The 13,012-nt window shown below is 36.2% G+C and overlaps 1 protein-coding gene across 1 annotated transcript; it reads right to left on the reverse strand.

Annotated features, from left to right (window-relative positions):
* Positions 1-1,381: 1,381 nt before the first annotated feature.
* Positions 1,382-12,985, reverse strand: tmprss7 (transmembrane serine protease 7; the record flags this gene model as incomplete). Its single annotated transcript, XM_084102144.1, has 18 exons — positions 1,382-1,711; positions 1,868-2,004; positions 2,523-2,791; positions 2,889-3,087; positions 5,042-5,158; positions 5,239-5,346; positions 6,368-6,475; positions 6,649-6,785; positions 7,444-7,550; positions 7,650-7,762; positions 7,836-7,960; positions 8,062-8,290; positions 9,492-9,527; positions 9,760-9,953; positions 10,047-10,114; positions 10,203-10,333; positions 10,637-10,841; positions 12,917-12,985. The coding sequence occupies 18 exons, from the start codon at positions 12,983-12,985 to the stop codon at positions 1,553-1,555; spliced, it is 2,511 nt and encodes an 836-aa protein (XP_083958270.1). The 3' UTR covers positions 1,382-1,552.
* Between the last annotated feature and the right edge of the window lie 27 nt (positions 12,986-13,012).

Here is a 13,012-nt window from a genome sequence, read left to right on the forward strand (position 1 = left end):
GGATGAAAAATAGCAGCGCATTGCTAAAATATTTGTTTAAAAAGAGTCAGTCTGGATGAAATATTTCCCTGTTGTTTCCCCCCGTGTCTCACGTTACGAGCCAGCGAGGCGTGCAGCCTGGGAACAAAGTAGACCCAATATATCCCCGTGTGCTGCACACTGTATTTATTACTTAATGACTCTACATTGGGACGTTTTCCGCCTTATGAGAGTATTTACTGTATGCTTTGTCATCCTTGAGGTGGGTGGGGGTGTTTTTTATTTACAAGACACCATTTTCAACTAAAAACTGAAAACTTTTTATGCGTTTTGGCCGTTCACGACAACGGCGTGCCTAAAAACACAAACTTTTGAAAATGGGTTTCATAAGGCGAGTTTTTGAAAAAGATATCGTTATTGTCTCCGTTTAAACTACAAAACCGCGAATGTGTGAAAACGGTGACGTCATGCACTTGCTTATAGTTTATAGGCATGTAGTGTTTCTTGTGACATCACCAACTACTGACCTGCATGCATAATACAGCGTTTTTAATCGTTTTCGTGGATCTGTGTGAACAGGATTATTATCTCACAACGTTGTCGTCTTGAAAAATGCATAGGAAAACCTTTTTTTTAGTACACTATTGTCGTGTAAACATACTTAAAATCTCAGGCTACATTTATACGACAACGATGTAAAAAACAGTTTTTCCTTTGCGTTTTTTCGCACACATGAGACAACCTTGTCAAAACAATCCCTGTTGAATCACACAGATGCGCGAAAACATTAAAAACACTGTATTATGCAAGCTAGTTGGCGATGTCACCTTTTAAAGAAACACTATACCTATAAACTGAACGTAATACGCATGCACATGACGTCACCGTTTTCACAAATTTGTATTTTTGTAGTTTACATGGAGACAATAATGGTATCATTTTCAAAAACTTGCACTCTGAAACCTAACATATCTTCCTTTTTTTAAGATCTCTCGTATCCAGCTCTTTGTGTCCAAGTCTTTTGAGCTGTTTTTTAATTAAAGGTTCAGAAACCAACACAGAAATCCATATGAATGTTTATTCATTCTCGCTATATATTGATATTAAAGTCTACCAAGGCCATTTTTTTATATAATACTCATAATTACTATTTTGAATCAGAATATGGTGCCAATGAGCTATACCAATTTGCACTTAAAAACAGCTGTGTAAAAGTGCAGCCCATATTTTGCCATGTGCAACAGTGAAACGTCCAGGGCTGTGTTTCTCAAAAGCATCGTAACTAAGCCTAGGCTAAGTAGATCGTAGAACCATTGGTCTCTATTATATTACAAACTATTATATTACATTTAATATAAAATGTGTGTGTGTGTGTGTATTATACTATATAGTATACATGTTAAACTTAAAAAACACCAACAATATCTTTATTGTTCAAGACAAATGTATTATAATGCTGTTACATGATTGAATGACCATTAAATAACACATTTAGTTGTTGTTTAGGTGAAAATGGCTTGTTTTGTTAAGTTACAGACTGAATTATAAGGTGGATTTACTTGGCTGTGCATTTTTAAATATGTCTTTGGATCCAATCTATGAACTTGGCCACTCTGGTGTAAACTCCGGGAAAGTTGGGTCTGCCACAGCCGGAACCCCAACTCACAATGCCCGTCAGAAACCAGCGGCTGCCTGCGTGTGCTTGACAGGACAGAGGACCACCCGAATCCCCCTGCAATCAAAAACTGCTTATGTAAAAATCCAAAGAGACAGTTCACTTTAAACAATGAGAAAGGTTAGTACTTTAATAATGCTCTGAAATGAGATACTAAGCTTATGTTTGGTTCATAAGGCAGGACCAAGTCCAATGCCTGTTATCTCCCCTCACCCGACAGGCATCTTGTTCTCCTGAGGACACGCCAGCACACAGCATGCGAGGTGACACGGGGCTGTAGCTTCTCTTGCATTCACTCTGACTTAAAATGCTAACTTCTGCCTTCTGCAATACTGTGGGTAGAACCTTATCTGTACAAACAGAGGAAAAATATGCTATTTCATTGTCATTTATTGTAGACCTATAAAACTGATTTTATTTTCCTGTTTAAAAGTTTGGGGTCTGTAAGACTGAATACTTTTATTCAGCAAGGACAAATCAAAAGTGACAGTAATGACATTAACACTGTTACAAAAGATTTCTGTTTAAAATAACAACTGTTTTTTTTCTATTCATCAAAGTTTTCACAAAAATAGTTAACAACACAACTGTTTTCAATACTATTATTAATAATAAATGTCATGTGACACTGAAGACTGGAGAAATGATGCTGAAAATTCAGCTTTGCCATCACAATACATTTAAAAAAATAATAAAGTAGATTTTAAATGGTAATAATATTTCAAAATATTACTGTTTTTACTGTATTTTCAATCAAATAAATGCAGCCTTGGTAAGCATAAGAAACTTTAAGTTTTAAAAAAAATCTTTTCAATCAGCTTTTGAAAAGTAGTTTACATCATCTGTCATTGTTTTTTGAGCTCTTTACCCTGTTCAGAACGGTAACCCCAACCGGTGACCCAGCAGCGGTGCCCGTCAGTGAAGGTTTGAGAAGCGGCCGGCAGACAGATGGGCTGGATATAACGTTCCAGGCTGCTGGGCCAGGCCTTCTTCAACTGCACGAGGGCAATGTCATAGTCAAAATTTCTTGCGTTGTAGAATTCATGCACCACAATTCGACGGATCTCGGCCACATGCTTGGCATTTCCCTGGTTTAGCATGCCCAGATGAGCCATCCACATACGTGGATCCGACAACCTGAAAGATCACACTTGCTCAAACTGCATTAAGAAATGGCATAGTTTACTTACCTGCTATGATATTCAACAGTTTAGGTCTACCTGATGTTCCTCACCTCTCTTTGCTAAAACAGTGCGCTGCAGAAATGAGCCACTCATCAGAGAGGACCGATGCTCCGCAATACAGCTGACCAGAAAAATGCATGCTGACCTGCCACGGCCATTCTCCTTCCATCGCATTGATCCCACCTACAATGCGCTGTTGTGGGGAGGCGCTATCAAATATGCGCTTTAAAGGGGTGGGATTGCCACAGTCTAATAATCATATGGAAACAAATAAGACACAAGCAGATAAAAAAGTGTGTTAGTGTACAGCCATCAAAAATGACTGACATGCTACGTAAGGATGTATAAATGTGTATACTGATACAGGTGTGTACACTACTACTGGTCAAAATAATTGAATTAGAATGATTGATGATCATGTGACACTGAAGACTGGAGTAAAGGCTGCTGAAAACTAAGCTTTGTCATTACAGGAATACATTACATTTTAAAATAGATTAAAATAGAAAAGAGTATTTTAAATGGTAATAATATTTTACAATGTTACAGTTTTTACTGTATTTTAAAATAAATTCAGCCTTGGTGAGCATAAGAGACTTCTTTCAAAAACATAAAAAAAATCTTAATTATTCCAAACATTGTATGTGCATAAACTGTTCAATCATGACAGGTGCATCTAATGAGCCAAATCCAATAAAACCAGAGAGCGTTTAGAAAAAAAATGAACCATGAACAAAGCTCAGCTTGTCTCCTGTAATCTCCCTCTGATTCAACTCCAACACACACACACCAATTACCAAACATCGTTTCAAGACAACCATTGTAAAAAGGTCAATAGGTCATAATAATAGCAACAATATCATCATAGTATATGGAGGATATTTTAGGTTGAGTGGTTAGCTAGTCATAAAACGTGGTCCTAAATTAACTTTTGGAGTCTTTTTGAAGGATGTGGAACTTAATTGATTTATAGCATCAATGTGAATCTTAAAGGCCACTGAAGTGCCTTGAAACGCGCAGTATTATTCAATGTGTTGATGTCATTTCCACTGAAACAGGAAGACAAGGCGGGACATATTGAACAGTTCCTCCTCTGTTTTAAAATAGCCAATAGCGTTTAGTTTCACAGCTCGGCCAGAGCCGTTGAGCTCAGTAAAGCCGCAGTTTCCTCCTAATCTCCTCTATATCGCTTTAAAATATAGCATTCTGTGCAGAATTCAAATGGATCCGATGCGTTTTCTGGTCTGCGCCGACTCGCAGGGGGGGGCAACTTACGGGACGCTTTAGATTCTAGAAAGCATTTGATTGGACAGAAAATCTGATGAGAAGCTGAAGTGCAGAGTGATGTCATCAAAATCACTGATCCATATTTAGCGGAAGTGAGAGACTGTATGTTTTATAACAATACATATTATAATAATTTGTCACATTTATATAGTGCTTTTCTAGGCACTCAAAGCGCTTTACATATAAGGGGGGAATCTCCTCAACAACCACCAATGTGCAACATCCACCTGGATGATGCGACGGCAGCCATATTGCGCCAGAGCACACACCAGCTTATTGGTGGAGAGGAGACAGAGTGATGAAGCCAATTAGTATGTGTATAGACACATGAAGGAAATGAACCAAAAAAAGAAAGAAAACGAAAACTAAATAAAGAAAGCATAAAATTGCCTGCAAATTAATGTTTTCTTTTTCTTCTATAATGTTTTTTTTTTTGCTCTCACAGTCATTTTTTTTCTTGCTTTTTTTCCTTACTCTTCACGCTTTTTTTTTTTTTTTTTTTTGCAACATTTGAAATGAGAAATGAGAGCAAAGAAAACCAAAGTGTGAGCAGGAAGAAAGTAGGCTAAAAGTGCGAGCAAAAAACCTGATAATTTGATGTAAGATGTGTCTTTAATTCTATGATTCACCTATATTATTTTTAATTCTGTGACCAAAATACATTTGAAGTCAGATTGATTCCGTATTGATACCTCGTATGGATTTGAAGCTACCATATTGTTGATTGTTTGGCTCAAAGGAGATTTTATTAGTAATAGTTGAATTTAAAAATAAAAGATTAGTAATAAACAACTAAAAAAAACTAAAACAGACATAAATTGTATTTAGACTAGGACTAGTTCTGTCAGTTTAAATGTCTACAAACCAATCTGATGAGTGACGAGATGTTTTTGGATGTTGCCACAGTAAAACTCACCACAGTCCTTCTCATCACTGAGGTCGAAGCAGTCGGGTACGCCATCACATTTAGCATTTTTCTTAAGAATGCAGGCTCCATTGCCACATTGGTAACTGACTCCAGAACAGCTAGTCTCTGCATAGCCAACACATAAATAACTGTATAAACAATTGACACCTATCAAAGTTTGAATTTTTCAATAGTTTTCACATTACCTTGAGTACAGTTGGTCTCATCTTTACCACTGGAACAGTCCATCTCTCCATTACAGATGTATAATGGGTGCAAAGGGGATGAACCTCCACATATTTTAGGAGGTTTAGCTGTTACAGACAATAAAATAGTGAATATTCACATGAATACCATATTGAAATATCAAGATATTGTTGTAAACCAGTAGTTCTTAACCTTTCTCTCTTGCATTCTCTAAGCAGATATGTTCCTCTAATACTACAAATAAATTCAAAAATATGTTAGCATTTTAATTAAAATTATGTTAAAGGACACCTATTATGCCTTTTTTCTAAGTCTTGATTTTGTTTTTGGGGACTACTAGAATAGGATTTCATGTTTAAATGTTCATAAATCACATTATTTTTCAAATATCTTATATTGTTGCAGCACCCATAGATATATATATATATTTACGGCAGCACCTCACTTCCCAGTCTGTCTATAGCACTCTGTTTAGTTCCGGTCTCTATGAAGCCCCTCCTTCCAAAAAGCGCAATAACCTCTGATTGGTCAGCAAGACCAGTGTGTTGTAATTGGTCAAGCGCCTCAAGTGTGTTTTGGAAATGTCACTCCCCTACCATAACCGCAAGTTTCAACACACTGCTAGTGCTAACCCAACTTAACCAGGCCTCGCACCTTTTTTGCGAATGCTTTAGGCGGTTATTATTTAAATTAGGAATATTGTGACATGTACGTTCCCGGAGAGAACTCAAGACTACAATCAAGTCGTTTCAGGTTCATAAACAGTGCTTATAGAGTACTTTGCAGACCTTTTTCATGCACAAACAGCAACATTACACACTAAAGTCAGTTGAAAATGTAAAAAAGCATAATAGGACCCCTATAATATAACTAAATTAAAATAATTTGAACAATTATTGGGGCACCTCTGGAAGTTTGCTGAGGTCCCCTATAGCTCTGTGGTTGAGAACCACTGTTGTATATTATTCTTGTACAATTTTAAGCCACTTTTCCACCGTCAGTTAGAACGGTTCTAAGAACAGTAAGGAAAAGCAGTTATAGTATATCAAACTAACATGAAATAATAGTTTGTTACTTGTTTTACTATAGTAGAACTACTTGGATTACATGATTTTGTGGTTTACATACAACAAAAAATCTCATCGCTCTCATCCTGACAGTCATCCAGTCCATCACAGCGCTTGAACTTTTCCACACACAGGCCTGTAGAGCACAAGAAGTGACTTTCTGGGCAAGCTAGGAGAAACAAACAAGACAAGAGTAAACCCATTTGGTGCCATGAGTCATTTTACTGGCATATAATTATAAATAGTATTCCTTTGCTCGTAAGTCAGATTGTATGCTACTTGAGAAAAATGACTATTTGAAATTGTTCTCCATTTCCTTTGTTTCAGCAGCATTGTTCTTACGCTGACTGGTGTTGTAACTGCTGTAAGTGGCACTGAAGGGTTGGTCAGCACTTCGTGAACTGCAGCGGAAAACCACTTCAGGGTTTTGAGCAGGAATACGGAAGACAGTTGAGTGGTCAATGTAATTTCCACAATATCTGTAAATCAATCACAGTTATTTCTATACCAATTGACAAACGTTGAATATCAGACCTGATAAATATCACATACTGTCAACACTGAAGGAATAGTTCAGCTAAAATTAATATTCTGTCATTATTTACTCACCGTCATGTCTTTCCAAAACCTGTTTGACCTTCTTATGTGGGACAAAAATTGTGTTTTATGGCCCTTTTTTTGGTGTTTGGTCAGTGGGAACTATTGCTGTATGAAAAAGAGCTGCATGAAGCTTCTTCAAAATATTTACAGTCACCATGAAATCAAAATTGACAAAAAATGTTTTCGACATCTCTTCTCTTCTCTGATGATGTGTTTACTGGCGCGAAGGTCGGGACAAACTGTCGCTCATATGACATCACAGCAATAGCAAACCACAATGATCCAATAAATTCCTGATGGACAAAATCAAGTCCCGCCCTACATTTTTTCTTGTTCAAGAAGCCATTTCACTCAGATATACGTCACAATAGGGAAGAAAAGACTATCGCAACTTCCGTTTCATAGCGATCGGTGAGTAAAAAATGACTTTTAACGATTCCTATAAGAAATGAAATGTAGAAAAAAAAAAAAAAAAAAAAAAACTAAAGATAACTGACTCAGAAATGAGGTGAAATGTACCCTTGACAAAGCACTTACATAATCTCATTGACTTTCCACCAGCCGTGTTCACAGTTTTGCAAGTCTTTTAGTTTAAGCATGTAGTTCTGGAACCTGAGAGCTACACCCAGAGGACCGCTGGGCATCTGATACATCAACAGCCAACAAAAAACACCGCTCTGTCACGTGAATACTGTGGATAATATTTCTACACATTAAAAAACGCTTTTGATTGGGTGCAGTACCTGAAACATCCAGGAGCAGGAGCACTGACGGGGTAACAGATTGGGGTAGAATGGACTGGTTATAACTCCAGCATCACCTGGGCCAGCGGGTAACGCTATCATATTTATACACTCTATATGGGAAAGACAAAAGAGGCTCAGTATCACCATACGCAAACATACAAATACTTCAGTCGAAGGACTCACGCTCCTCCATGAGAGCCTGGAAGAATCCTCGGAAGATCTTTCTGCCTTGTGTGAGTCTGAATGAGAGCAGCATGACATTGGAGGTGGAGACCAATGAGATCGGGGCTGACACTGATTCACAAAACCTTGAAGAGAATGCATGAAAATTACACTGATAATATCAGATTATTTTGTCCTTCATTTCACAAACCCAATCAAGATATTTCCACTCCCTTCTGTCACAAACCTGTAGAGAATCAAGCCTCTCATAGGAAGCAGAGCGTCATACACGGTGAGGGAATCATAGACGCAGTCACTAGGGTCAATACTCAAGCTGTTCACAGTGAGTCGGACGACTGAGCCTGGAGCACTTGTCAGTTTGATGTAGCAGCTCAAGCTTCCCCATGAAGAGAACACGTTGAGGGGAATACTCACATCAGGAACACCTGCGTACAGCTTATCCACACACTGAGAGCCTATACACACAGAGAGATGATTACAGAACCCATCAAACACAGAATTACAGAAACAAGATTCTATCAATAATAATAACACACATTCAAAAGGGGGTTGGAAAATGCAGAATTTTATAACTAAATTTGAATTGAATTGGAATTTAATTTGAAATGTATTGCAAGTGAAATTTACTGAATTGCCATTCAAAGAAACTCAACACAGTTACTTCCAGTTTTCACAACTTGCAAAACATAAATAAATACAATATTTTAAAAAAAATATTTCCTAAAATGTAGAAAGATTTTTTTCTTATATTTGTAAACTATAACATTCTGTCAAAACTAATTAACACAGCCATTAAAACAGATTTTAATTTAGTTTTAATTAATTGATAATTAAATAAATTAATTACATTTTTCAAATACTTAAAAAAATATTGACATCCATAGCTTCATTTTAAAGACTGGTGTAAATAAGAAATGTTCTTACGCCATACTCCATAAAATTACATTCAATTAATGAAACATAAATAAATGTGTACATGTATTGATCAAAAGTGACAGTAAATTTACAAAAGATACATTTTGTGTGCAATTCAGAACTGAATTGAGCAGCCTTTTATATTTCAGAATTGAATTTACATTTATAGCAAATTTGAAACTTAACGTGCATTACCACGTAAAAATACAGTAAATGGTAATATTATTACAATTTAAAAATTCTAAAATGTTTTTTTAAAAAGATTCATATAAATCTTTTGTAGAAATAATTTAAATGCTTTATAATTTTAATGCTTTTAAAATTAAATTTTTTAATTTTTCTATTCATAAAATAATCTTTCTATGCAGCACAACTTCAACATGATAATAATAAATCATCATATTAGAATGATTTCTGAAGGATCATGTGACACTGAATACTGGAGTAATGATTCCGAAAATTCAGGAATTAAATACATTTTAAAATCTATGAAAATTGAATTTTTAAATTGCAATAATATTGCAATTTACAATAATCACAATATTTTTGTTTTTACTGTATTTTTTTTCAACCCCAAACTTTTAAATGGTAATGTACATTAAGTTTCAAATTTGCTATAAATGTAAATTCAATTCAAGTAAAGTTCTAGAATTAAGCTGAAATTTAAAAGGCTGCTCAATTCAGTTCTGAATTGCACACAACCCCGGTCATATATGTACATATCTGTCTTGACTGACTCACCCACAGCTGTTGATGTGTAATCCGAGCGTAAAGCAACTGGAAAGACAATATATATACATATATAAATGTACCATAATAATGCTTCTGAAGCTGAAATTCACACACAAAAAAAAGAAAAGAAACATGTACATAACATTTAACATTGTGTAAAATTAGTTAGTCAGAAGGACTCATGAGAAGCAACCTTTTTATTTTGGGTATGTCATATATGTACTGTCTTGCTAAAATTGGGGGGCACTTGAGAAGGGGTAACAGTGGCTAAGATTACCATTGACAAGAATGGAGTCGATGTCCACAGGAAGGCCCTGCAGGAAGCCCACTGTAGACCTGTTCTTCATACTCATAAGCACAGAGTCCCTTAGGATGGCACTCAAGCACTCCTCACACACTGCTGGAGTCTTCAGGTGCGGCACCACGAAGATCATCCAGAAATGCACCAGTACACCACCTTGATTATTATTACTGATGGGGTGAGAGGTAATTGTAACCATGTGACATCTCAATTGACCTAATGAAGTAAATCCATCTAGCAGAGTAGTACTGGAGCGGCGGTACCTCAGATCAGAGATGACGGTTTGTTTGTAGAGTCTGGACACTGATGACGTTCGGTATACGCTGGTTATCTTATTGGAAGATAAATATTCAAGTGATGGTGACAATGGCTTTTGAAGGCCTTTTATTCTAATGACATATTTTTGCTGTGTCACTCACCACATGCTGGACGCGGTTAGCCATGGACACAAACTCACTCGAGTCAGCATGCCTGTACTCTGGTATAAACTCCACGTTGGCAACACGGAACATACCAGCAAAATAAACACCACTGTTGCTCTCTCTCCGGACTACAAAACACATAGTGTGCACTTCAGTTAAATTAGATATGTGGACATAACTTTGAATACCCTTGTGAAAAAGCATACTTTTAAAAGAAGGAAATCATTTACTTTAAAATACATTTTTAAGTACTACCTGAATGTAATGATTTCGGACATTAAATGTCTTAGGCATATGGTTAAAGTGAATGTACTGACAAGCATTTATTATCAGTTAAAATATACTTAAAGTACACTACAAGTCTACACAGTACAATTAAGTGCACTTCTTTTTCACAAGGGTGTGTATATGAGTGTTTGTGTTGAGCTTACATATAAAAACCCACAGAAGAGACCACATTATCACCACAACGACAAACACCACCACTGTAATGAGGATGGCCAGATTCTGTAGATCCAATATTGGGTTTTTCTTCTTTGGCTTCTTTTTTGCTCTTCTTCTGCGTCTGTTGTATCTTCTGCATAGTTTATTAAGAGTTGCGTCCACCGTAGCCACTTCCACAGACACGTCAGCTACCTGAAACCACAGGTATGTATCACATTCTGACCTGATGCAATAAACACACACTGGTGAAAAAAGCCAACCGCTGTTAGAATCAAAAGTGTGATGACCTGGATTATAGTAATTTGCACGAGTACTATCATAACTTTCTGATAATTTTATTACACAATGCTAGAGTCACAAGATATCATAAATGTTCTGCCACCAAAGTGCTGATGTCATTTCAGGACTCCAGATGTTTTACATTTCTTGAAGAGAAAAGACGGCCTCACATTTTAATTGGCTCAAATGGAGAATGAGTGTGAAATCAGTTGCTTTGGATTTAAGGTGTGTGTTGTGTGGTCTTATCACAAACAGATATTATTGCAATGAGCGGTTAGAGTTACATGGTAAAGCCACTCAGTAATTCTGAGAGAGATACAACTGGGTTACAAAATCCACCTAACTGAGATCACAATGACTTGATGGGCAACTGCCTCAGTCATTTCTCCCATAATAAAGTATTACAACAATTACCACAATCTCTGTCGATTGTCCATCAACCTGATAGATGCATTTAAGGGTTTTCTTGAGTATAAAACATATGAATATAGATTTGATGTCTACACTATTCCCAGTTCATGGACGAGGTAAGGGCTATCACACTAGACATCATGGGGTCAGCCACTGGTCAACCCCAATCTTGAATATTTGGTTACAGCTATTGCTACAACAAGAAGTGAACTTTTTCCAATACAATTAAACAATAATCCCATACTCAAATTTAGACACACAATTACATGTAACATTGACTTACAAAAAAAGGTATGATACAGTAGGCTACTGTCATGGTTTATTGGACATGGTGCTAATGTTTTTTAGACATTTTACTTAGAAACACCATGGAGCATCATTGTATCATTTTACCACCATGATATTTTTTTGAAGAACCTTTATATAGATACCAACGTACTGTGGTATTATCAACTAATCGCATCACTGTAGCTACTATGATATCACTGTTTCAATTTTTTGCAAGCAAATTTGACCAGACATGGATAAATATTTCTGAAAGGTAAGTTAGAATCATTTGTTTCGCGAACATCACAAAGACTCTCGCGTTCATTGAGGTTGTCCAGTCATGCATTATTTACATGATGTCATCCCATCTCTTTCGCCGTATTTCATTTACAACGAGGTAACACATTATTTCCGAGGAAAATAAAGCTAAAATATTATGCAAAGACAATCAAGAGTTAAAATTTCATTTAATTTCGAAATGCCTCAAAATTAAGTTGAAGTACAAAAATAGCAGGTAGGCTACAGTACATAGGGACCATCTAAAAAATATAAACGATACGAAAAACGTACAAAGGCCCTGTCACAGTTAAATAAAAAGAGCAATGTACACACATAGATTTGTGTTTCACATTTTGGAGCACAATTAAAACAAATATATATATATATATATATATATGCGTATACTTCCGATGACAGAGTCATTGAACGTTTTTAGTAAGAACCTTCTTTGTAGACGGTCCCAATCTTTCACCAAGTTAAGCATAGTGAGAGCATACTGTATACACTTTACAATACATCGAGGCAGGTTACAACAAATAAACTGCGATCTCTTATGTATATTCTTATGATATTCAGATAAACCCACTTCCATGCAGTTATGGGCTTTATTCAAATAGTTAAGTAAAAATGATTTTTTCGAGGCTTACTATTTGAGAAATGTCAAGCCAATAACTCCATAGCCGCCTCAACAGAGGTCAAAATGGTTTTACTCTCACAGAAATCACCATACTGCAGTTTACGCCAAAATAATTGGTTACTGAAATTACTATTAGGCCTACAGAAAAACTATAGAGCTTGGTTACCACCATTCATAAAAAATGTGGAAAAAAAACAAACAAACAAAAAAAACATTGTTTTTTTATTTGAAAGAGAACCCCTAGTATTTTATATTGTGATTTTGCAGTAAATAACAATTACTCAAGTGACTATTACTAAGTGACTATTGACTACAATAACACATTTTTTTTATTTTGTTTTATCTAGGTTTACCATGGTGATATTCAAAGGGTCTAGCAGTATTAATTACTCACACTTGTGGCGTCTTCCCGGGCCACATCATCCTCGCTTCCCTGCCCGCCTTCCTCTCGCGCTGTTTCCATGGCATACAGTCATTTATTTGGACCGGT

Source organism: Abramis brama (assembly GCF_963993115.1).
Source record: "Abramis brama genome assembly, chromosome: 24".
Taxonomy (NCBI): domain Eukaryota; kingdom Metazoa; phylum Chordata; class Actinopteri; order Cypriniformes; family Leuciscidae; genus Abramis; species Abramis brama.